Source organism: Grampus griseus (genome assembly GCF_964374135.1).
Source record: "Grampus griseus genome assembly, chromosome: 11".
Lineage (NCBI taxonomy): Eukaryota > Metazoa > Chordata > Mammalia > Artiodactyla > Delphinidae > Grampus > Grampus griseus.
The window spans coordinates 94,999,139-95,023,841 of record NC_139005.1 but is presented as its reverse complement, the minus strand read 5'-3'; the positions used below and the strand labels follow the sequence as shown (position 1 = coordinate 95,023,841).

The 24,703-nt window shown below is 38.5% G+C and overlaps 1 protein-coding gene across 1 annotated transcript in view; it reads right to left on the bottom strand.

Annotated features, from left to right (window-relative positions):
• The window catches only part of XPNPEP3 (X-prolyl aminopeptidase 3), a 58,747-nt gene that overhangs the window by 11,965 nt on the left and 22,079 nt on the right, over positions 1–24,703 (bottom strand). Inside the window, exons 4-7 of the mRNA XM_082666905.1 lie at positions 24,286–24,488; positions 8,268–8,330; positions 7,309–7,422; positions 1,237–1,322 (exon numbers count right to left, since the gene is read on the bottom strand). Of these exons, the coding sequence (XP_082523031.1) occupies positions 1,237–1,322; positions 7,309–7,422; positions 8,268–8,330; positions 24,286–24,488 (466 nt within the window). The remainder of the gene's footprint in view (positions 1–1,236; positions 1,323–7,308; positions 7,423–8,267; positions 8,331–24,285; positions 24,489–24,703) is intronic.

Sequence of the window (24,703 nt, the reverse complement as noted above, 5' to 3'; positions counted from 1 at the left end):
TTGTGGTTGTACATAGTATGTTCATAACTATTCGTATTTTGAGATTTTAAGGATACCCCATTACCTGGTGTTTGGGATACCAGTCACTACCTAGTTGTTCTATTCTTATTTGAAAATTTGGAAAGACTGAAAAACTATTATTTGCTGCCATCTCTCCAGAATCCCTGAATCTTTTTATAGTTTTTGGTTTCTTACTGACATTCTCTATCTGTTCACACATTACACTTATATCTTCCTTTAACTCCTTGAGCACAGCTATTGTTAGCTGCCTTAAAGTCCTCATCTGCTAATTGTAACATTAGGGTTATTTAGGATCTGTTTTATTGACTATAATTTTATTGATTATGGGTCACATTTTCCTGATTCTTATGTCTAGTGATTTTTTAAAATGAACAGTAGAAGTTATGAATGATACAATGTAGAGGTTCTAAAATTCTGTTATGTTCTTCTGAAGAGTGATTTTGTTAACTTGGCTGGATTCAAACTGCAAGCTCTGCTCTTAGTGGGAAGTAACTAAAGTCTCTGCTCAGTCCATTCAAATTCTGGCTGCCAGTATTTTGCTGAGCCTCCTGGGATCTCACCCTAGAATATAATGTAGTGATCAGCCAAGGATTTTGGAATATTTTATATGCAAATTTTGGACCTCACCCTTTTTTGCAGTACCCTCTCTTTCAGGATTTCCCATCTTTCTGGTTCCTTGCTAGTATCTAATTCTGTCCTTTGACACCTCAGGCCAACTAGGCTGTGGCTTCTTGCTCCCCAAGCTGTGTGAATTGGGGAGTTCCCTCAAGCAAAATACTCTAACCCTTCAGATCTAACCCATTATAGCTCTTCTTTCAAGGACAGACTTATGCTATTTCTACAGGCTTTTAGGAAGCTTTCTAGTGCCTTTAAATACTTGTTTTTAATATTTTGTCCAGATTCTATAATTGTTATTGGAGGGTTAATCTGGCCAAACTATTCTACCATAACCTAAATATTATCTTTGTACTCAGAAAATAAAAACTTAAATTTGTTTTCAAAAAATGTGTGTGCGCACATGTTAACTAGGTGTTTTTAGGTGCCTGATCCTTGATATGATGAATAAAAAACAGTCTTAGAAAATAATCAGGAGCTTTGTAAAGGCAGTTAATGTGTGCTAGAGGGAACCTGTATATTTCTTTAGTTCTTTATTCCAAATATACCCATATTCTAACTCATACTCCTAAGAAGCAGTGGGATCTTTGGAAGCCCTACCTGCCATTGACAGGCCAGGTACGAGTGATGTCACTCACATAGCAAGAAGACTCACAACCTCCATCCAGCAGCACCATTTCCCCATCCTGGAACAAAAGTAAGACAGGTAAAAGTAGGTGACTTAATGACTGTCAGTTCTTTCTTCTTCTAATTTAAACTCTTCATGCCTTTCATTTTATAAAAAACAAAACAAAACAAAAACTCTACTTTAAAGGAGACTAATCTTCTCTGGTTCCTTCTCACAAGAAATAGTGTCTAAGTTTTTCATATGAATTCACACTGGCTCAAGAAAGATGGCACTGTAGAGTGGTTAAGTGCATTGGCTCTGGAACCAGAGTGCTGGAGTTTGAATTACTAGGTGTAAGCATTAGCATTTATGATTTATTAACATCATAAATATTACCATTATCACTATTAATTTAAAAAATCCTATATAGGTTGTTATCCAGGGCCTTTATTCAAATATAATTACCCGTAACCATTTAACTTTAGAATATCACTTTCCCTTCTGCTCTCCATCAAAATACATGTGTGGGGAAAACAAACAAACCCCAAACAAAAACCAAACCAAAAAACTTTGGGTACATCTCTCTTTTACTACTTGTCATGTTATACTGAAATTTTCTATTTATGCCCTTGAAGACAGGCCATATCTTATTCATATCTAAATAAGCACAGAACTTGGCACATATTAGAAAAATGGTCAAATAATTACATATATAATAATGGCAAGAAGAATGAATGTGGTTTTTGTTTCTGGAAACATGACAGAATAAATTTTAGGTAACAACTAGATCCTGGACAAAAATATATTTTATGAAATGTTGACATTACATCATATAAGAGACATCTTAAAGACTTTTTTTCTTGAATAAAAACAACCCAGAGGGGCTTCCCTGGTGGTGCAGTGGTTGAGAGTCCGCCTGCCGATGCAGGGGACACGGGTTCGTGCCCCGGTCCGGGAAGATCCCACATGCCATGGAGCGGCTGGGCCCGTGAGCCATGGCCGCTGAGCCTGCGCGTCCGGAGCCTGTGCTCCGCAATGGGAGAGGCCACAACAGTGAGAGGCCCGCGTAACGCAAAAAAAAAAAAAAAAAAAAATCAACCCAGAACTGAAACTAGAGCTGAGTAGTGATAAGGTAAGTGTTACAGTATATAGGAAAGAAGGAGTTGCAAAGTGGGGAAGATGAAGTGGAGATTCCTGCATTAACCCAGGACACTCACAGGGGATAATAGGGCCCCAGGTCATTAGGACCCACTTCACTCTGGCAAAAGCATATGCAAATAACATTTAGAGGAAATAGCGCCCAAATTTGGGATTGCATAATTTCCCAAAAATAACAAGCAAATATGAGCTCACAACCAAAGGCTGTCAAGCACACGAGGCAGTAGGTCACTGTGAGCGAGAGTCAGCAGGAACAACAAATACCAAATTTAGATCTTCCAGAATTCCACACAATGGAGTTGTGAGATACAGAATTGCTATTATGAAATGTTTAAAGGGATACAAAATGGAATCACAAAGGATAACAAGCAACAAGAGACAACTGAGAATAACTGTGGATTTGAAGGGAACCAAATGGAAATAAAAACAACTGCTGAAATAAAATACTCAGTGTATGGCTGAAGTAGTAGGTTAGACAAATGAAGAGAAAATTTAGTTTCCTGGAAGACAGACCTACGAAAATCCCCTAGAGTATGACACAGACAGACAAGGCAAATGTAAACATGAAAGAAACATTAGCTATTGAAAACAGAAAAGAGGTTTAACATACATCTAACTGAAGACCTTGAAGGAGTGAACAGAGAGAATGTAGGAGAGATGATATCTGGAGAAATAATGTCTGAGAACTTCCTAGAACTGATGAAGACATGAATCTACGGATTCAGGAAGCAGAGGTATCATAATGAGGACATGTAAAAATAAATTTGTATTTAGATATATAATAAAACTGAGAAATACCAAAGAAAAAGATATCTTAATGCAGCAAAAGCAAAAAGAAATCTCATAAAGGAATGATAATTATTATACTTTAAAATCAGCAACACTGAAAGTCAGAAGAAAGGAGTATAATCTATTAAAATTGATGACTGAAAATAACTGTCAATCTAGGATGGTTTTCCTCAGCACAGCCATCTTTCAAGAATGAGAATGAAATAAAGATGTTTTGGCTAAACAAAAGTAGAAAAAGTTTATCAGCTACACACCTTCATCTAAAGGATGTTCTTCAGGTAGAAGGAAGGTGATCCCAGAAAGGCCATCTAAGATGCAAGAAGGAAAGATCAACATGCAGGTAAATCTAAACAAACTCTGTTAGAAGGGGGCTCTGCTTTGACCTATTCCTGACAGCTAGATGTAGCCGTGGTGAGCTCAGAGGCAGAACCACAGGGCAGCCTGCTGTCTCTGACTGGATCTCTGCCAGATGCCTACCAGCCGGTCCATGACAGAGTCCTTCCAGATGCCCCAGCAGACCTCTGCATTTCTCACGGCTTCTTGATGACCCTGCCCGCTAAGTTGAAAAGTTTCAGATAACTGAAGCCAGACTATGACCTAGAAGTTTTTGACTATTTTCTCTTATTTCTTATTTAGGTCACTTTATCCAACAATGGCAATATGTCTCTCTCCCTGTAAAGCTAGATTTGTGCTTATTCTCTAGTTTTTCAAGGATGAATATTATATTTAGGAATAGGTACACTGGTGGTAAAACTATGAAGAAAAACAAAAAAAAATGGTTAAAACAAAAGTCAAGATGGTAGGAGACAGAAAGGGAGATGTGCTTGAGATCACCCAAGGGACTACTAAGGTATAAGCAATGATCTTCTTATCCTTGATGGTGAATACATGGTTGTTCATTTTATCATTATTATTTTAAACAGTATATTATATTTATTGTTTATAATATATGATAAATTTGTATTTAGAAATATAATAAAACTGAGAAATACCAAAGAAAAAGAAATCTTAATGCAGCAAAAAGAAACAGTGGAATATAATGAAAAACACATGGAATATAACGAAAGTAAAATATTAATCCTTAAATAATTATAATTAGAACAGAAGAAAGGATGAATATTAATGAGTTTAGGGAATTCCCTGGTGGTCCAGTGGTTAGGATCCAGTGCTTTCACTGCAGGGGGCCCAGGTTTGATCCCTGGTCCAGGAACTAAGATCCTGTAAGCCATGTGGCATGGCCAGAAAAAAGAGTTTAGCATCTAATTTAAGAAGATTAGGGCTTCCCTGGTGGTGCAGTGGTTAAGAATCTGCCTGCCAATGCAGGGGACACAGGTTCGAGCCCTGGTCCGGGAAGATCCCACAGGTTGTGGTGCAACTAAGCCTGCGAGCCACAACTACTGAGCCTGTGCTCTAGAGCCCACAAGCCACAACTACTGAGCCCTTGTGCCACAACTACTGAAGCCTGCATGCCTAGAGACTGTGCTCCACAACAAGAGAAGCCACCGCAATGAGAAGCATGTGTATCACAACGAAGAGTAACCCCTGCTCACCACAACTAGAGAAAGCCCACACACAGCAGCAAGGACCCAATGCAGTCAAAAATAAATAAATAAACAAACAAACAAATAAAGGTATCAAGAATGTAAAAAGGTACATAAAGGGAAAACAAAACAGAAGAAAAAAAAAGAATGTAAAAGGGTACATTACTACAAACACAAAAGATTAAAATGTAAGATAATACTACAATTTTAAAAACTTAGACAAAATGGTACAAAAATATAATCTACCAAACTGTCTCTGGAAGAATGGAAATATAAACTGATAAAAACACTTCGGAAATGTCTGGCATTTTCTATGAAAGTTGCAAATATGCATATCCTATGACCCAGCAATTCCATTATTAGGTGTCTCTTAGGCAACCTTGATAACTTACATACCATGAATAATGTACAAGAATGTTCACAGAACATTGTTCATAATGGTAAAAACCTGGAGAATATATAAATATCCATCTATGGATATTTATCACATTAAGAAATTCAAACTGAGAAAATTTTATAATATTTATTCATTTAAAAATAACAATAAACCCACTAATTACATGCTAAAATAACATTTTTAATGAAAATAACTATTTTTCTAAATAAAAATATTTAGTTAGAAAAGTGGCATTGTTTTACATTTTTGCAAATCTCTGTCTAGCATAGACAAAGAGAAGACAGCTGGAGTCTCATATTTGCTTCTGCATTCAAGTTGGTGTGATATTGCATGTCATAAGGCCTCTGGGATACTTCACAGTACAGTTGAGAGAAAATAAGAGTGAAAAAGAGCACATAATATAATGTTTAGCATTCTTATGAAAATATATTTAACTTCACAGACCATACTCTACCTGCTATTCTACACTCTAGCAATTACAATGAACAAACTACAGCGGCATACAACAATATACTGCTGTACAAAAGAAGACACAGACATAATATTTCAAATACATAAAGTTCAAACATGACCAAAACCAAATTATATAAACTACTTTATTAATTGTAAAATAAAAAGAAAAGCAAAGACATGATCACCATCAAAATTGGGAGAGTGTTACCCTATCAGGGAAAGAGGGAGTTATCACAGGGAGGGAAGGACCACATGGTGGAAAAGCTTCTTGGGGGTGGGGGGGGTCACAGTAATGTCCTATTTCAGGGGTTAAGTGTTTCCTGTAAAGGGCTAGACAATATTTATTTTGTGGACCGTACTGCCTCTGGTGCAACTACTCAACTCTGCCATGGGGTGGGGGTGGGGGAGTGGAAACCACTGTGTTCCAATAAAGCTTTATTTAAAAAACAAAGTGGCAGGCTGGATTTCACCCAGAGGGCTGTAGCTTGCCTACATGTTTTATTTCTTGACCTGGGTAACGGTCACATGGGTGTTAACTTTATAATTACCCATTAAACTATTCTTTTATGGTTTAAGTACTTTTCCAGTAGTTACATTTCACAATAAGAAATGTAAAATAAATAAAAAGAAAAAGAAAAATAGAAAGCCTCAGTATATTAAAGAAATTGAATCATAGTTAAAAATCCCACAAAAGATATCTGGCCCAAATAATTCCACAGGAGAGTCCTACCCAATTTTCAAGAAACATTAATTCAAACCATTTTACAATATTAAAAAATAAACTATTCATTTTATGAGTTTAGTTTGACCTTGAAATGAAAACCATAAAGTCAGTATGAGAAAAATTATAAGACAATCTCATTCATGTACACAAATCAGAATATCCTAAACAACACATTAGCAAGTTGAAAGCAGTAATGCCAAAGATAAGAAAAGATGCTTAACTTCACTGGTAATTGAGGTAATGGAAATGAAGACCACAATGAGATACTGTTTTATTCCAACTAAAATGGCAAAAATTAAGACGTCTGATAATATCAGGGAACGAAAAGGATGTGGTCAACAGAATTATACACTACTGGTAGGAGTGTAAACAGATACAAATACCTGAGAAAAAATTTGTATTATCTTGTCATACTTGAGGTTAAAAGAAAAGTTTGAGTCCCCAAAACTACATATAGCAATATATGATTTTTATATATTTCATAAACAAGCAGAACTAATTAATATTGTTTGGGGAATCATGTCTGTGATAAAACTACTGAAAAAATCAAGAGAATGACAAACAAAATTTAGGATACTGGTTAGTGACCTTTGGGAGGGAGGCAGTAGGGTGCCAGAGCATAAGGGTACGCACGCAGATGTAACATATTGGTAATGTTCTGGCTCTTGAGTTGACTCGTTGGTTCATGGGTATTCATTAAAAAAAATTATACTGTATAATTTATGTTTGCTATATTTATTTTTTGAATTTACTGTAAATTAAAGTAGATAATTAAAAATAGACCTTGATAAAGGAATACACAATTCTTTACTTGTATAGTCACTTGGGGAGAAAACTATAAAAAATAAGTTCCCTCACAGCTAACAAGATAGTCGGATCATGTCTGTAAGGGATTTATAAATAGCAGTTAGTTTGTGAAAGCTGAAGGTTAGGGGACCATGAGGTTAGAGTTTACTAAGGCATCTGGACCCAGAGGAACCAGCACTGAAGGGGGTCTGTGTACCTTGATGCGTTGATTGTTCTTCACATAGTGCAGAGTGTTTGACCGATTACCTCCAGCAACCACAGGTGGGTAGGCTAAGATGTCTGCACCACGGGCCCGGCATTCAAATTCAAACTGCAAAACAACAGCAAAGTACGACTGAAAGTCTGACTGAGATTTCCTCAGGGCAGCCCCGGCACAGGCTCTCTTCAACAGCCCATACCGCCATTCAAGTATTTATCTTAAGTTAACAATGGAAAACTATTCGTCACATCTTTTTAACCAAACTATTATGCTGTAACTTCAGGCCATTTCTTTTATGCTCACCCCAATACTGTTATTCAACTCTATTATTAAATCTGTTCTTTTCTCCTGAGTGCTCTAAATTTCCTGTGATTTTCAAACTGTTAAGTCCAGAAGAGAACATGGAAAACCTATGATTGGGCTGAGTACAGAGAAACGGTCAGATACTTTACATGTTACTATTTGTTTTTTCTTATTTAGATCAACACTGAAATATGGCTTGCATTTTCAACAACAGCTCTAAATTACCAATTTCAACCTTTCAAATAGCTACCGACCTACATGCTCTGGAAGTGTGAAAAAGGATGCTAGGGAAATGGTAAATTCTACTAATTTCATTATATCCTAGGATGGAGCTGGAGACTGGTTCATATCTGCTACTATCTGCAACACCACCTCAGATTCTTTGCCTTTACATTACTTAAACAGTATTATTCTTCTTAACTCACACTTGCAAAAGTCTTTCCTTCTTTACCTGTTCTACTTCGCAATTTTCTCCATCTAATTGTAGCTCTACATATTTTAGACTCATCTAATAAATTACCACTGACATTTAAGAACCAAATCCTCTCCACTGATATCTTGCTCACTTCCATGAAAGCCAACTGGATGCCATATGCAAATCAATGAAATTACATTTGCGTCCAACAAAACTTTTCCAGCCATTTAATGCTCACCTTAGCATAAAGAAAGCCTTCCTCTACAGGGGCTTTACTGGCAAACATGGTCTCTATGAAAGCCTGCAAAAAGAATGAAGAATGAAAAGAACATAGTCTCATTTTAACTACGCTGCTTATTCAAATGTTCAAAATACTGGCGGTCAAACGAAAAGCACACTTCTCCCCAACTTTGTCAACATGAAGTTATGGCTTTGTGGGCATCATAATACAGATTTCCAAAGGGGAAAATATTGCTTTCAGTAATAGGTGACTGATGACAGACTTAGTGGAAGGGCACCCAACCTACCCACTTAGAATATACATTGTATATTAGAATAAGCTACATGGAAACACATTTGACATTTACATTACAAAATGCTTCTACAGCCCTGGAATGTATGAAACTGTGGATTGACTGGTCCAGTCTACAGCAAGGTTTCCCAACCCTGGCACCATCAGCATTTTGGGCTAGATTATTCTTTGTTTGAGGGCTGTCCTGTTCAATGTAGGATGACAGTAGCATTTCCCAACTGTGATAATCAGATGTTGCCAAATGTCCCCTGGGGGACACAGAACTGCCCTCAGTTGAGAACCACCAGCCTATACTACCAATGTAAGTACTGTAATTCTCTATGTGTCATGTTTTCTACCTTTATAAACATACATGTTTATTATTCACCACTGTACCTTGTTCCAAAAAGGCTTCTGATTAGATTACATGGATACATAAAATACAAGATAGCATGAATTCATGGTAGAGTTAAAAAAAAGGCAGGCTTGAGAGGAATGATGCTAAACAAAACCAAACCAAAAAGAGGCATACCATAATGACCTTCACAACTACTATGGCTAATATGGACAGGCCACAAATTAATCTCTGAGTTTTCTAGTAGTCAATGTGAAAGGGGAAACTCTGTCGGCTATATAATTTCCAGTGTCTGTGGGATAAAAACAAACCAGTTGCACAGGAATATGATTATATGATACTACAACTAGAAAGGAATTTCTCTCAAGTTGTTAAATGAAGTAATGAATTGAGGAAGAAATGTTTTTAATACTAATTTTTTTTTTTTTTTTTTTTTTGCTGTACGCGGGCCTCTCACTGTTGTGGCCTCTCCCGTTGCTAGGCTCCGGACGCGCAGGCCCAGCGGCCATGACTCTCGGGCCCAGCTGCTCCGCGGCATGTGGGATCTTCCTGGACCAGGGCACGAACCCATGTCCCCTGCATCAGCAGGCGGACTCTCAACCACTGCGCCACCAGGGAAGCCCAATAACACTTCTTAATACAAGGTAACATCATCATAAAGCCCAAGAGAAGAAAAGCAACTGGGATGTAATGGGAATATCTGCATGGCCTGCTGCCTTTTCTCATTCTCATCTTTCTTCAGATGTCTCATCCTCAGAGAGGCCTTTCCTGACCACCCTATATCTAAATTAGCATTTTCCATCACACTTTATCCCCTTCCATTGCTTCATTTTTCCTCACAGTATTTAATTCCAGCTGACTATATATATTTGTTTACTGTCTCTCCTCAGTAATGTATGTGGACTGAGGATAGGGACACAGAGACAGTCTGTTTCGCTCACCACTGTATCCTTAGAACCTAAAGCAGTGCCTGCCACCACAGGAGGTACTTAAAATAAATATCTGCTGAATGAATTAGCAATTAAAATTAGTTAGGGACTAATTAGGTGGTCCAGTGGCTAGGATTCCGAGTTTCCACTGCAGGGGGCACGGGTTCAATCCCTGGTTGGAGACAGGGGAACTAAGATCCCATCCCGCAAGCCATGAGGCGCGGCCAAAAGGAAAGAAAATTAAAAAACACGACAGAAAAAAGGAAAAGTGTGGTAGCTCTACTGAGGCTCATACACTTTTTAGAAAAATATTTATTATTTTATTTATTTATTTTGGCTGCGCCAGGTCTTAGTTGCGGCACGTGGGATCTTTGTTGAGGCATGCATGCAGGATCTAGTTCCCCGACCAGGGATCCAACCCGGGCCCCCTGCAGTGGGAACACGGAGTCTTACTCACTGGACCCACCAGGGAAGTCTTGAGGCTCATAAACTTAAAAGAGGGATTTGTCTTTTTGTTTATTTCCTTTCAAACTGTTAATGAATAGTACAGAGAATTTTTGAAGTCATGGCCCTTTTACACTGCTATGCAGACTAAACAAGATAGAAAACTTCCTTTTGCTTCATAGGTGGTCAAATACCTGATTTTGCTTTACTTCTTTTTGTAATCAATGTGCTTCCTATGAATCCATTTCTTCACAGATGATTCCAGGTATATATGGTATGTGCTTCATGGCACCTATCCTCACTATGTGTGTGATACCTTTTCTGTAAAGACCAAGGGGCAAACCTTAAGACTGCCACTTATTAGGTTGTCTTGTCACAATGTAGCCCACACTCCCAACTAACACTTAACTCTCTTACTTCACTAGGTGCTATTTATTTTTTTTTAAACTTTGTTTTATTTATGTATTTACTATTTTTAAAAATTTTATTTATTTTCTGGTTGCGCTGGGTCTTTGTTGCTGCGCGCGGGCTTTCTCTAGTTGCGGCGAGCGGGGGTTACGCTTCATTGTGGTGTGCGGGCTTCTCATTGCGGTGGCTTCTCTTGTTGCGGAGTACGGGCTCTAGGTGTGCAGGCTCCAGTAGTTGCAGCGTGTGGGCTCAGTAGTTGTGGCTCATGGGCTTTAGAGCACAGGCTCAGTAGTTGTGGCGCATGGGCTTAGTTGTTCCATGCATGTGGGATCTTCCCAGACCAGGGATCAAACCCGTGTCCCCTGCGGTGGCAGGCGGATTCCTAACCACTGTGCCACCAGGGAAGTCCCACTAGGTGCTATTCAAATGTTTGTGTTCTGACTCTTTAAAAATGTAAAATGGGTTTTCTTTGCATTTCACCCTGTGCATCTCATAATCAGAGTACATCATGAATGGATACTGTATAGTTTATGGAGAAGGGAGAGTGGAGAGAAAAAGCATTTCACGAATGATTTCATAAAGGTTTTGTGTGTGTGTCCCCATATGGGTGAGGTTAGAATAAGGAAACTGTGCCATTTGGAAAGGAGGGGAAGGGCACTCAGGGCAGAGGGATGACACAGGACTGTGGCCCATCTCAGAGTTCAGGATGGCCAGCACATATGCTGGAACACATATGTCAGCACATATGTCAAGCACATATGGAGGAACAAGAAGAGATGAAGCTGGAAGGGTAGGTAGGAGGGGCCACACCATGAAAGGCCTTGCATGAGCACGTTGAAATGTAATCCTGAAAACAACAAGGAGCCACCCAGTTGTTTAAGTAGGAGAGGGACATCAGATTTATAAAGCTCACTCTGCCATGGTAGAGGTATACTCAGGCAATAATGGAAGCAAATAGACAGCAAAGGGATAGGAGGTGTCCCACTGTGCTAGGCATAGGTCAAAATAACACAGCTTGGTATTAAAACCCAGGTCTGTTCTCTACTACACTATTCTGCCTCCCTAGGAGGGCACTTGTGGACTAGTTAATTAGATATAAGGGTCGGGGAGAAGCAATTAGCTGGATAATTTCCATATTTCTATCTATGGTTGTTGGGTAAACATTGATATTATTAACCATGAGAAAGAATACAGGAGGAGAGTCAGGTTTGGTGGAGGGAGAGCACAAGTTTAGATACTTACAGGAAATTCAGGGAGAGATGTCCAGGAGGGAGGATATGCGTTCAGCCACAGGAGAGATCAGACCTGGAGAAAGTCTGATTCCCACCCCACTTTTCCTTCTGCCCAAATATTCTAGCAATTCTCTGCCTGTAAACATTACTTAACTCTAATGGCAAGGTCCTTTACTTATTTTAAACCAAATCAGAGTGCCAAACAGTCCAACTGATTAGTATCACATAGGCACAAATTATATTTGGCTTGCCCCCCAAAAGAAGGGAAATTTTTGTTTGGGCTAAGCCACAGAAATATAGCATAACTATTCTTTTTTGTTGTTTGGGGGTTTTTGTTTTTGCTTTTCTTACCATAACTTTTCTTAAGGAAACTATTTTGTCCAAATATCCAAAAATCTTACAGAAACATTCTAGATTAGAATTGGGAATACTGAGGCAATAAAAATCACTGACAGCTAGAAATTGTTTATTAAGAAAAATAAGGCCAGGACTTCCCTGGTGGCACAGTGGTTAAGAATCCGCCTGCCAATGCAGGGGACATGGGTTCGATCCCTTGTCCGGAAGATCCCACATGCCATGGAGCATCTAAGCCCATGCACCATGACTACTGAGCCTGCGCTCTAGAGCCCACGAGCCACAACTACTGAAGTCCATGCGCCTAGAGCCCGTGCTCCGCAACGAGAAGCCACTGCAATGAGAAGCCTGCGCACCGTAATGAAGAGTAGCCCCTGCTCGCCACAACTAGAGAAAGCCCACAGGCAGCAACGAAGACCCAATGAGCCAAAAATTAAATAAATAAATAAAATTTTAAAAATCCTCTTTGGATTTCTTAAAAAAAAAAAAAAAAAAGAAAGAAAAATAAGGCCAAATTCCATCTCCCTGTCTGTTGTCATTACTGAATTGGTAGATAAAGGGAATACCACAGACTTAATACTTCTAAATTGTAGGACAATACTTAAAATAGTCTCTCAGGATAACTATGTGAGGACAAGTGACAGAAGTGTGGGTCAGAATACTCCTAGGTAGATTTAAAACTTATTTAACACCTTATTCAAAGACATCTGATCATTGGACTGATATCAATTCCTCTGGAGCCCTTAACATTATCCCACAGATCTAGTCTTAGTTCTTCTTCCTTATTTTAAAAATCAGTGATTGCAGGAAGACAAAGACATACGCTTATCACATTTATAATTAGCTATAAGTAGTCTTTGCTGGTCTGGTTGTGGCAAGAGCACTGGACACTGTACTTGAAGGACACTGACAAACTACAGCACAGAGGAGGGTTACCAAAATAAGGGAAAATATAACAAATGAGGAATAGTTAAGGAAAACAAGTCTTCACTTTGGAAAGACTAAGGTAGAACACAGGAAAGCAGCCTTCAAATATCTGTGTGCTGTTCTGCTGTGAGGTTAATTCCAGCAGGTCTGGAATTAGCCTGAGCTGTTTTGCTAAAGTTCCCACTCGGCACTGATCCTGGTCAAAGTCTGAAATATGCTGGTTAACAGCGTTGAGAAGAGTTTCCAAGCACTTCGTTATCAGCTTGTCAGTACTGATAACAGTGAGATTAATGGTTTGTACTTGGTCTCCCTGGGACCTCTGAAGGGCTATGCTGCTTCATAGCAGGAATATGCTAATGTGACCAAAACCCAAAAATCCCTAGCTGAGATTCCATCTGGGGCTCCCTGGTTCCAAGGTGTTCTATGCATGCATCTGTGGTTCCTGAGCCAGAGAAAATGTACCATGCCCGGTCCTAAGGGAGGACAACAGAAGTCTGCACCCAGCTTCTCTGGACCTGGCTGTGAGACAGCCATTGGGTGTGACAGATATTCTTACATTAATGCTGTTGCTATACTGTACCCTTCTTCTGTACTAACTGTAGACTTGTAAGCACTGTCACTGAGTCTTCTTTAACAACTGACCTGTTTAACTGCCATAGTTAGTACAGTTGGCATCTAATTCATTCATTCATTTTTTAAACCTGAGATGAAATTCACATTACATAAAATTAACCAATAGAAGTGAACAATTCAGTGGCATTTACTATATTCACAATGTTGTGTAGCCATCACCTTTACCTAGTTCAAAAACATTGTCATCACCCCAAAAGAAAATGCCGTACCCAGTACACAGTTACTTTCCATATCCCCCTCACCCTAGCCCCTGGCAAGTATCAGTCTGCTTTTAGTCTCTATGGATTTACATATTCTGGGTATTTCATATAAATGGAATCATACAATATGTGATCTTTTGTGTCTGGCTTGCTTCACTTAGGATAATGGTTTCAAGGTTCATCAATGCTGTGGAAGGTATGTCATTTCTTTTTATGGCTGAAATAGTATACCACTGTATGTATTGATATATATACTACATTTTGTTATTCCATTCATCCACTGACGGACATGTGAGTTGTCTGCACCTTTTGGCTATCCTGAATAGTGTCTCAATGAACATTTGTGTACAAGTATTTGTTTGAGTACCTGTTTTTAATTCTTTTGGGTATACCCCTAAGAGAAGAACTGTCAGATCATATGATAATTGTTTAATTTTTTTAGGAACCCCCATGTATTTTCCACAGTGACTGAACATTCCCACTGGTAATGTGTAAAGGTTCCAATTTTTCCACATCCTCGCCTACATTTGTTATTTTGTTTGTTCGTTTAGTTTTTAATAAGCTATCTTATTGGGTGTGAAGTGGTATCTCATTTAGATTTTGATTTGCATTTCCTAAGTGGCTAATGATATTAAGCATCTTTTCATTGTATATCTTCTTTGGAGAGATGTCTATTCAACTCTTTTGCCCATTTTGTAATTGGGCTGTTTGTGTTTTTGTTTTTCAGTTGCAAGAGTTCTTTACATAGTATTCTGAATACAGACCATTATCAGATTTATGGCTTGAAAATATTTTCTCCCACTCTGTAGGTTGTCTTTTTATTCTCTTGATAATGCCCTCTGACACACAACAGTTTTTAATTTTGATCAAGTCCACTTTATCTGTTTTTCTTTTGTTGCTTATTTTCATTTCATATCTAAAAATTCATTGCCAAATTCAAGGTCATAAAGATTCACCCTATGTTTCTGTTAATTTTTTTTTTTTTTTTTTTTGTGGTACGCGGGCCCCTCACTGTTGTGGCCTCTCCTGTTGCGGAGCACAGGCTCCGGACGCGCAGGCCGAGCGGCCATGGCTCACAGGCCCAGCCGCTCCACGGCATGTGGGATCTTCCCGGACCGGGGCACGAACCTGCGTCCCCTGCATCGACAGGCGGACTCTCAACCACTGTGCCACCCTCTGTTAAGTTTTATATAGTTTTAGCTTTTAAGGTTAGGTCTTTGATTTATTTTGAGTTAATTTTTATATATGGTATGAGGTAGGGGTCCAAGATCATTATTTTGCATGTAGATATCCAGTTGTTCCAGCATATCTGAATTATTCTTAATATATGGTAAAGGTATTATTTTGAAAGAAAAAGAATGATTCTGATAAAAAGGGTGAAAAAAAAGAAAATTATGAGCTTGGATGATTGCCAAGCCACCACTGGTTTAAAGTAGTACTGGCTTTGAAATCAGTGGAATCTGAAAATAACAGAACCTGAACTTTAGCAGCTAGCATAATGGACTAGAAAGGAATTGCAAACCGATAGTGGTCTTGTTAAAAACTCAGTGATATGGTTGTGGCTTTCAGCATTGATCTGAGAAAGTTCAGAATCCTCTTCAGATGAGTTTCACCTACTTTGAGCGGCAGGTAAAGCTCTAACCAAAGGAACCTGGGCCACTGTAATTTTTGATGAACCAGCTAAGCTTGTGATATACACTACAATTAAGATAATTCAGGTAGGGCAAACTGTTTGATGGGGGACAAAAAAAAATCTCGGAAGGGGTTATTCGGTGAAAGAAATGAGCCATTTTTCAGATTTACATGCAACACCCTGATGAACTAAAAATGGTTCCTCAGAATTTTAGATCAAGGAGCAGTGTCTCTGGCTTTAAACACTGTTGAGTGGAGGGGAATTAGGGCTCACTGTAGCTTCAGAGAAACCCCTGGTTTACCAGAATGCATTAAGGGAGGGGTCCACCATACATATCCAGACATAGGCAATTGCCCTGCTTCTCCCTTGTCTTATAAATGGTTGGTGCCTACTGAAGCTGCAGAAATGCTGTAGATGTAGGCAGTATTGCACTGGCTGTATGATGAAGGAAATGAGCACCCTTATGGAATGCCCCTTACTAAATTTATAACAGACACTGTGATAAAGGATGCTCACCAGCAGGGGCTTCATATATGACTTTGCTGTTGGATCTCAGGAGGATATAAACAGGTAGTTTCAGATTTTTTTATCTCAACTTCCTCATATGGATAATAAAAAGATAATACGGAGTTTAGGACTTTACAAGAGAAATAAAATCAGTAAGAAAGAGGACACCAAGGGGATGAAGTTGAACGCTTATCTTTTTTCTTGTTGAGTTGTTACGAGTTCTTTACATATTCTGGATACTAGATCTTTATCGGATGTAGGATTTGCAAATATTTTCTCCCATTCCAAAGTTGCCTTTTCACTCTCTTGATAATATTCTTTGATGCACAAAAGGTTTTAATTTTTTTTTAAGTTTTTAATTTTGATGAAGCCCAATTTATCTATTTTGTTGTTGTTGCTAGTGCTTTTGGTGTCATATCTAGGACTCCACTACTAAATCCAAGGTCATGAAGATTCACCCCTATGTTTCTGCTAAGAAACACATACAAAAATTAACTCACAATGGATGAAAGAACTAACCTTACGAGCTAAAACTAAAGAAGACTCTTAAAAGAAAATATAGGGCTGAATCTTTATAGCTTTGAATTTGGCAATGGATTTTTAGATATGACAACAAAATAAGCAAAAAAAGAAAACTAGATAAATTGGACTTGATCAAAATTAAAAACTGGGGCTTCCCTGGTGGCGCAGTGGTTGAGAATTTGCCTGCTAATGCAGGGGACACGGGTTCGAGACCTGGTCTGGGAAGATCCTACATGCCACGGAGCAACTAGGCCCATGAGCCACAACTACTGAGCCTGTGCGTCTGGAGCCTGTGCTCCGCAACAAGAGAGGCCACGATAGTGAGAGGCCAGTGCACCGCGATGAAGAGTGGCCCCCGCTTGCCACAACTGGAGAAAGTCCTCACACAGAAACGAAGACCCAACACAGCCAAAAATAAATAAATTTTTTAAAAAAATTAAAAACTGTTGTGTGTCAAAGGGCATTGTCAAGAGAGTGAAAAGACAACCTACAGACTGGGAGAAGATATTTGCAAGCCATATATCTGATACTTTACATAGTATTCAGAATACTACGTAAAGAACCCTTACAACTCAAAAACAAAAAGACAAACAGCCCAATTAAAAAAAGGGCAAAAGAACTGAACAGACATCTCGCCAAAGAAGATATACTAAAATCCAATAAGCACACAAAAAGATGTCCAATACCATGAGTGAGTAGGAAAATGCAAATCAAAACCAAAATGAGATAACATTTCACATCCATTAGGATGGCTATTATCAAAACAAACAAACAAACAAACAAAACCCCCCAAAACCTAAAAACAAGTGTTGGTGAGGATGTAGAGAAATTGGAACCCTCGTATATTGTTGGCAGAAGTGTAAAATGGTGAAGCCACATGGTTCCTCAAAAAGTTAAACATAGAATTACCATATGATCCAGCAATCCCACTCTGATGCATATATCCAAGAGAATTTAATGCAAGGACTCAAACAGATACTTATACATCAATGCTCATAGCAGCACTATTCACAATGGGCAAAAGGTAGAAACAACCCAAGTATTCATAAACAGATAAATGGATAAATAAAATACAGATACAGGCTATACATACAATGGAATATTATTCAGTCACAGAAAGAAACGAAGTTCTGATACATATATATATATATATATATATGACACAGATAAATCTTGAAGACATTCTGCTAAATTAAACAAGTCAGACAGAAAAGGGGAAATATTACATGATTCTACTTATATAAGAAGAATATTTGCCTATTCTTACTTAGAATAGGCAAATTCATAGTAGATTAGAGGTTATTGGGGCTGGGAGAGGGGAAATTGGGAGTTATTATTTAAAGGTTACAGAGTTTCTGTTTGGGATGATTAAAGAGTTCTGGAAATAGATAATGGTAATGGTTGCAAAACAATGTGAATATACTTAATACCACTGAATTGTACACTTAAAATGGTTATAATGGTAGTGTGTATTTTACAATAAAAAGTAGCAAATGGAAAGAAAATAAGGGAGCAAAAATTCATTTTTTATATGGCTAATTAAAAATGTTATGAAAAGGAAGAAAATGACAGAGTGCCAAACAATGATAATTTTACAGTAAGGTGGAGAACCTGCAACTGCTTGTCCTCAAATTCCTCAGGATATAAAAATCTCAAGGCAGATACACTCAATTAATCTGATTTAGAGGAATTTTAGAAAGAGAAAGATTCCAATCAGCCACTATCGTCAGATACCAAAATACTGGATTTCAATATTAAGGCGGTAATGGAAGAAGAAGATTGATATGAAGGCCAAGGTCTCTTGACCCAGTTCCTGGCAGGGGACCCAAGACCTTTTACAAATGTGTAAGTCAATGACTGGAGGTCAAGAAGAAATTCTTTTAGGTCTACTGGATACAGGAGCACAGTGTGCAGTACTGCTTAGGGCTGAAAATAAGCCCCTTAGGGATGACAGAATTAATTCAGGGGGATAAGGGGATGCTACTGTGAAAGAATAAAAATTAAGGTCTGGGGACTTCCCTGGCAGTCCAGTGGTTAAGACTTCGCCTTCCAATGCAGGGGGTGTGGGTTCGACCCCTGGTCGGGGAACTAAGATCCCACATGCCTTGTGGCCAAAAAACCAAAATATAAAACAGAAGTGATACTGTAACAAATTCAATAAAGACTAAAAAAAAATTAAGGTCTGGTTAAAAGTTGAAATATATGATAAAACAGCATATACTGTGGTATCTCCCTTACCTGAATGTATAACTGATATGGATATAATGTTTGAATGGAAAATCCTCCCCCTACTGGGTAATATGAAGAAAAGAATAACTTGGGTCTTCCCTTCATCCAGTACTCACTGGACATGCAACACGGGAGCCATTAGAATTAACCTAAGCCAACTCAACTAGAAAACTGCAAACATTATTGGATATCTGGAAGGCAGTACTGCCCTGAATAAAGAAATGTCATATGCAGGTATATTAGTGTCCATAAATTCACTGTACTAGCCCAGTGGCCAATAAGGAAGGCTAATGACAGAGTGCTAACAGTAACAGACTCAGCTGTCCCCAATACACTCCACACTAAAGGAGACTGGTATCCTGTATTGATCTGGTTAATGCATTTTCCTCATTATCAATCACCAGTGAGAACCTACAACAACTTGCATTCATGTAGAATGGTTTCCAATATACATTTACAGTATTATTTCATGCCAGAAAGCATTCCAACAAGAAGGGCAATGCCCAAAGGAATTCCATCATAAAATGGAAATGCACTATATGGAGTATGTTACCAGGGGATCCATGGGACAGACTCATCATCTTTATGAGCCTTTTTTCCTCAGATCCTTCCTTTTGACCAACTGCCCAAGGATGCCAGGCAATTGGTCTGGTTCACAGATGGTAGTTCAGAACTAAAGGCAATTCTGTATGGAAAGCAGATATTGAGTCCAGCAGAAGGTAACATCCTTATCAAAGAACAAGCTGGTCCACTGAGTTGAATTACATGTTGTATTCCTAGCCATGACAGAAGAAATGGACACAAATAAAAGCCTCACTATTTGGGTAAATACTGACTCCAATGCACTTGAAATTGGTCTAACAATCGGCCATATATAACTGAATAAGATTCCCACATGTGGGCCACCACTCTATATAAATCTCTACGGAAACTCTGAGGGTAAAACGAAGTAGGCCATGTTGATGCTCACCAAAGAAACTCTATGCCAGGGTTTGAAGGTGACTGGAATCAACTAGTTGATGGTCTAATTTGATCTGCTGAAATGTCAACAAAGGTCCATGAAATGCGTGGACATGGAGGAACTCAGGCCAGGCAGATGCACTGGACAATGACATAGATCACTGGCCCCTACCGAAGCTCAAATTGTTAATAAGAATTCTCCTTCTTGGAACAGTACAGTTCCATTTTTCTGTATTTATCCAGTCTGTCCCCTTGTAATTGGGAATGGACTAGCTCAGTGGCTGGACCAGAAACTTATACTTTAGCGGGGAAAGGTATGAGTTAAAATTAATGATGGAAAGGCAAGGTTGTTGCTGAGGGAAAGGGAGCCAATAAATGAGTGCCACAAAAGGGAAAATCTAACAATTTTGGTGCCTCAAGAGATGCTTAAAGCAAGAGAATAATATTTCGCTCAGCCTTAACTCAGAAGCTCTTGGGTGAAGGGCTCTGATGAAATCTCTTCCTCTTCTGAAGAGCCAAAAAGAGAGCTAGACAATAGCCAACCTAACAAACACACTTCCCAGAGTGATATATGTCCTCAAAATGGATGAAGAGATGGGAGCTCTGTGTCTGACTACGTGAAACAATACAAATGTAGCTACTTTTTTTGATTCTCATTTCATAGGATGGATCTATTATAGAGGACCTGTATTGGGAAGAAACCTGTGGGCATATTTAACAGGCTGAACCTGAAAAACACTGATTAATAATAATCTAAATGGACATTATGTAGCCATTAATTGTGATGATGGTTTAAAAAAGGTACCACAATGTGATAGTAGAATGGCATCTACTACATGTCCCATCTGTCATAATAACATTATGTGTAAAAATAGCTATTTGCCCTTTTCTTGTGGGTGAATAGGCATGAAGAGGAGGAGGGACATTTGGGACACTTGGATCACCGATAAAGAAAAAGTTAAAACTTAGTGGGCCTACATTCCTGAGAATTTTGGAATTTGTTGCTGTTGGTTATGGGAAGCGCTACGGAAAACTCAAACCAAAGTCTGTTTAAGAGTAGACCAAAGTCAACTCATATGATCTAGGCCTGGAGGAATTACCATTTTGGGGGTACCAAATTTATTTCCTAATTGTACTAAAGCAGTTAGTACTCAATGGCAACATGTCTGGTGTTGGCCCACTCGAAATGAGAGCCTTAGAGGAATTAGGAGCTGGGCTATGAGTAACTGGCCAGGCAGATTTGCTTTCAATGAGGAAAGACCTACAAATGAAAAAGACCTACTAACATGAATAGGGTGCATTGAAGGCATCCTATTCCAGGAGTAAAGACAAAAGTGGCAAGATACTTGAAGTAATAACACAGTGCTCACAAAACGAATCTTTTAATTACAGCATACACTAAGACAACATGCCCAAATCAACCCAGCAGTGAGAAGGGAACAAGCTTACGTGTTAATATAAGCTAGGTTAATAGATTCCTTAATTCAAATGGAGTCCAAGGCATCCCAAGCCCTAATGGCCAGGAATTCCCATAGCAGAAATCCAGGGTATGCATTTGTGGGAGACGTATGGGCCCTGTAGTCTATGGAAGATATTAACTAGAGGATGCAACCTGTCGAGGTGCTCTTTACCAGCTTCAGCACCCCAAATGAGGGCTAACCATTCTTTCCCTATAGTGTAGTTTGTGAGTACTGGAAAAACTTTAAATATTATAGTGCTTCCTGTGGTAGATAAATGGGTTCTGTTGCAGGACTCTTCTCACCGGGGACCAGTATCTGTCAAATCATGTAACCTGAGAGAAGAAATCTGGCTATGTACTCGAGATGTTCTGAATCCTGAAAAAACAGATATGGTCTCTGATTTATACTCCCATGAGGAATAATACATGGTATATGGGAAAAGGTAGATTGGGTTGGGAGGGAAAAATTGATAACACCATTATTTTGTCTGATTTATACTGTAACTACAGCGGTATTATTATAAGGTATAATATGGAGTCATAAGTAAAATTAACGCTGTAGATACTAATAGTGATCTAATATAATGGGAGACTGAGTTAAAGCCTTCTCAGGATCTTATTCCCTATGCAGCAGAACTGGTCTGATGAATACTTACAGCTGATTAATGAAAGATTATGATTCTTAATAATTCAGACAATATATGCCAAAAAGAACAGTGAGCTATAGATCTGAGAAGCAAAAGAATTGTACGGTTAGTACAAAAACATGAGAAAGTACAAGTGGAAGGTTCAGCTGTCTGTTTAAATCTATACCAACCCCATATTTTGTAGATATTGTAAATGGATTCAGCATGGACACTCTGATTGTCTATCTCATTGTATGACATTGTAAGGCAAGTAACTGTTATCAAACTAAGGATTTATTTTATTAGAAAAAGCGTTGACAATGGGTCGGGGGGTGTGAACTGTTAATTCCTAGAATTCGCTTGAGCTGTTTTGCTAAATTTCTGCATGGCACTACTTTGGTCAAGGCATGGCATGAAACATACTGATTAAAAGTGTTGTGAGGGCAATAAGCAAATGAAAAGATGCTCATTATCACTAACCATTAGGGAAATGCAAATCAAAACCACAATCAACGCAGCCATAAAAAAGAAATAATTCTGCCATTTGCAGCAACATGGATGGACTTGGAAGGCATTAATTATGCTAACTGAAATAAGTCAAAGACAAATACTGTATGATATCACTTATATGTGGAATCTAATAAATACAACAAATTAGTGAATATAACAAAAAAGAAGCAGATTCATAGATACAGAGAACAAACTAGTGGTTACTAGTGGGGAGGGGGAGGGAAGGGGGCAATATAGGGATCGGGAAGTAGGGGGTACAAACTACTGGGTGTAAGACAGGCTACAAGGATGTATTGTACAACATGGGGAATATAGCCAATATTTTGTAATAACTGTAAATGGAGTATAACCTTTAAAAATTGTATTAAAAAAACACAGATACCCCTTCATACCCATTAGGATTGCTATTATTAAAAAAAAAAACAAACCCAGAATGTCATAGATATGGAGAAATTAGAACACTTATGAATTGCTAAACACAGTATGGTGGTTCCTCAAAAAATTAAACAAAGAATTGACATTTGATCCAGCAATTCCACTTCTGGGTATATATTCAAAATAAATGAAAGTCAGGTCTTAACCAGATATTTTTACTGCAACGTTCACAGCAGAATTATTCACAACAGCCTAAGGATGCAAACAACCCAAATGACCATCAATGGATGAATGGACAACAAAACACTGTATATACATACAATGGAATATTATTTAGTCTTAAAAGGGAAGGAAATTCTAATATATGCTACAACATGGATGAATCCTGAAGACATTATGATGTCTTCATCATAAGTTAGAAACAAAAGGACAAATATTGTATGACTACACTTATATGAGTTGCCTAGAGTTGTCAAATTCATAGAGACAGAAAGTAGAACAGTGGTAACTAGGGGCTACAAGAAGGGGGAACAAGAAGTTACTCCCTATTGGGCACAGAGTTTCAGCATGAAATCACGAAAAAGTTCTTGAGATGTACAGTCATGGTGATTGTACAACAATGTGAAAGTACTTAATGACACCAAACTGTACACTTAAAATGGCTAAATGGTAAATTTTATTTTATTTTATATATATATATTTATTTATTTATTTCACCACAATAAAAGCAAAGTATTGCAAGAAATTTCAGGTCAGTACAGTTTGTATCAGCCTGTCAGTAATGATAACAGTGAGATTAAAGGTTTATACTTGGTCTCTGTGAGAGCTCTGTTATCTAGCAGGAATATGCCAATGAGACCAAAACCCAAAAATCCCTAGCTGAGATTCTATCTGGGGCTCCCTGGTTCCCAGGTGTTCTATACATGCATCTGTGGTTCCTGAGCCAGAGAAAATGCACCTTGCCCGGTCCTAAGGGAGGACAACAGAAGTCTGCACCCAGCTTCTCTGGACCTGGCTGTGAGACAGCCATTGGGTGTGACAGGTATTCTTACATTAATGCTGTTGCTATACTGTACCCTTCTCCTGTAATAAACTGCAGATTTGTAAGCATTGTCATTTTAGGTCCTACGAATCTTCTTTAACAAACTCTAACTGCTGCTATTATTGTAGATATGGTAAGGAAAGGAAATAAAATGAATTAATTTATGTTGTTGCAAGGAAAAACAACTAAGATCATGGGTAAAAGATACAAGAGGGATACTTGATATGCCTTGCAAGGTTCTGAGCAAGTCTCTAGACACATTCAGTAAACATCAAAGCAGAAGCTAAATGTCCATGTGCCATGAGATTACTACATTGGGTACACAACCTCAAGGTGCCCACTGAACCCTAAGAGCTGAGATTTTTTAATTTGGAAAGAACTTTTTCAGTAGGAGCCATACCTGTGATGTCAGTTTCCCAGCAATCTGCATTCGTTCAATTTCTGCAGGAGATTTGATCAGCCTGAGATGCTGTACCAGCTGCTGCACAGCCCGAACCTTGTTCTTGCTCCTGGCTTTGACCTCTGTCAACTGCTGCATGTAGTCACAGTGGAGCTGAATGTGAGGGGGCCTCATCCAGTCATACCACAGTGTATGTGTCTCGGCTTAAAACAGATTTAAAATAAAACAGCAACAAGAAATACCACCTGTCATAATGACTTGAACAAGAGTCAAAACTATAAAATATGTAGTATAGAACTCTAAAGGGTTGAACACAAACTCTCAGGACCGAAGTAATTGAAGGATTGGATCGTAAATCATTGGAAAGGCCATTCCCTGAAAACAGCAAGATATTCTGAGACTGAACACACAGCTTTTT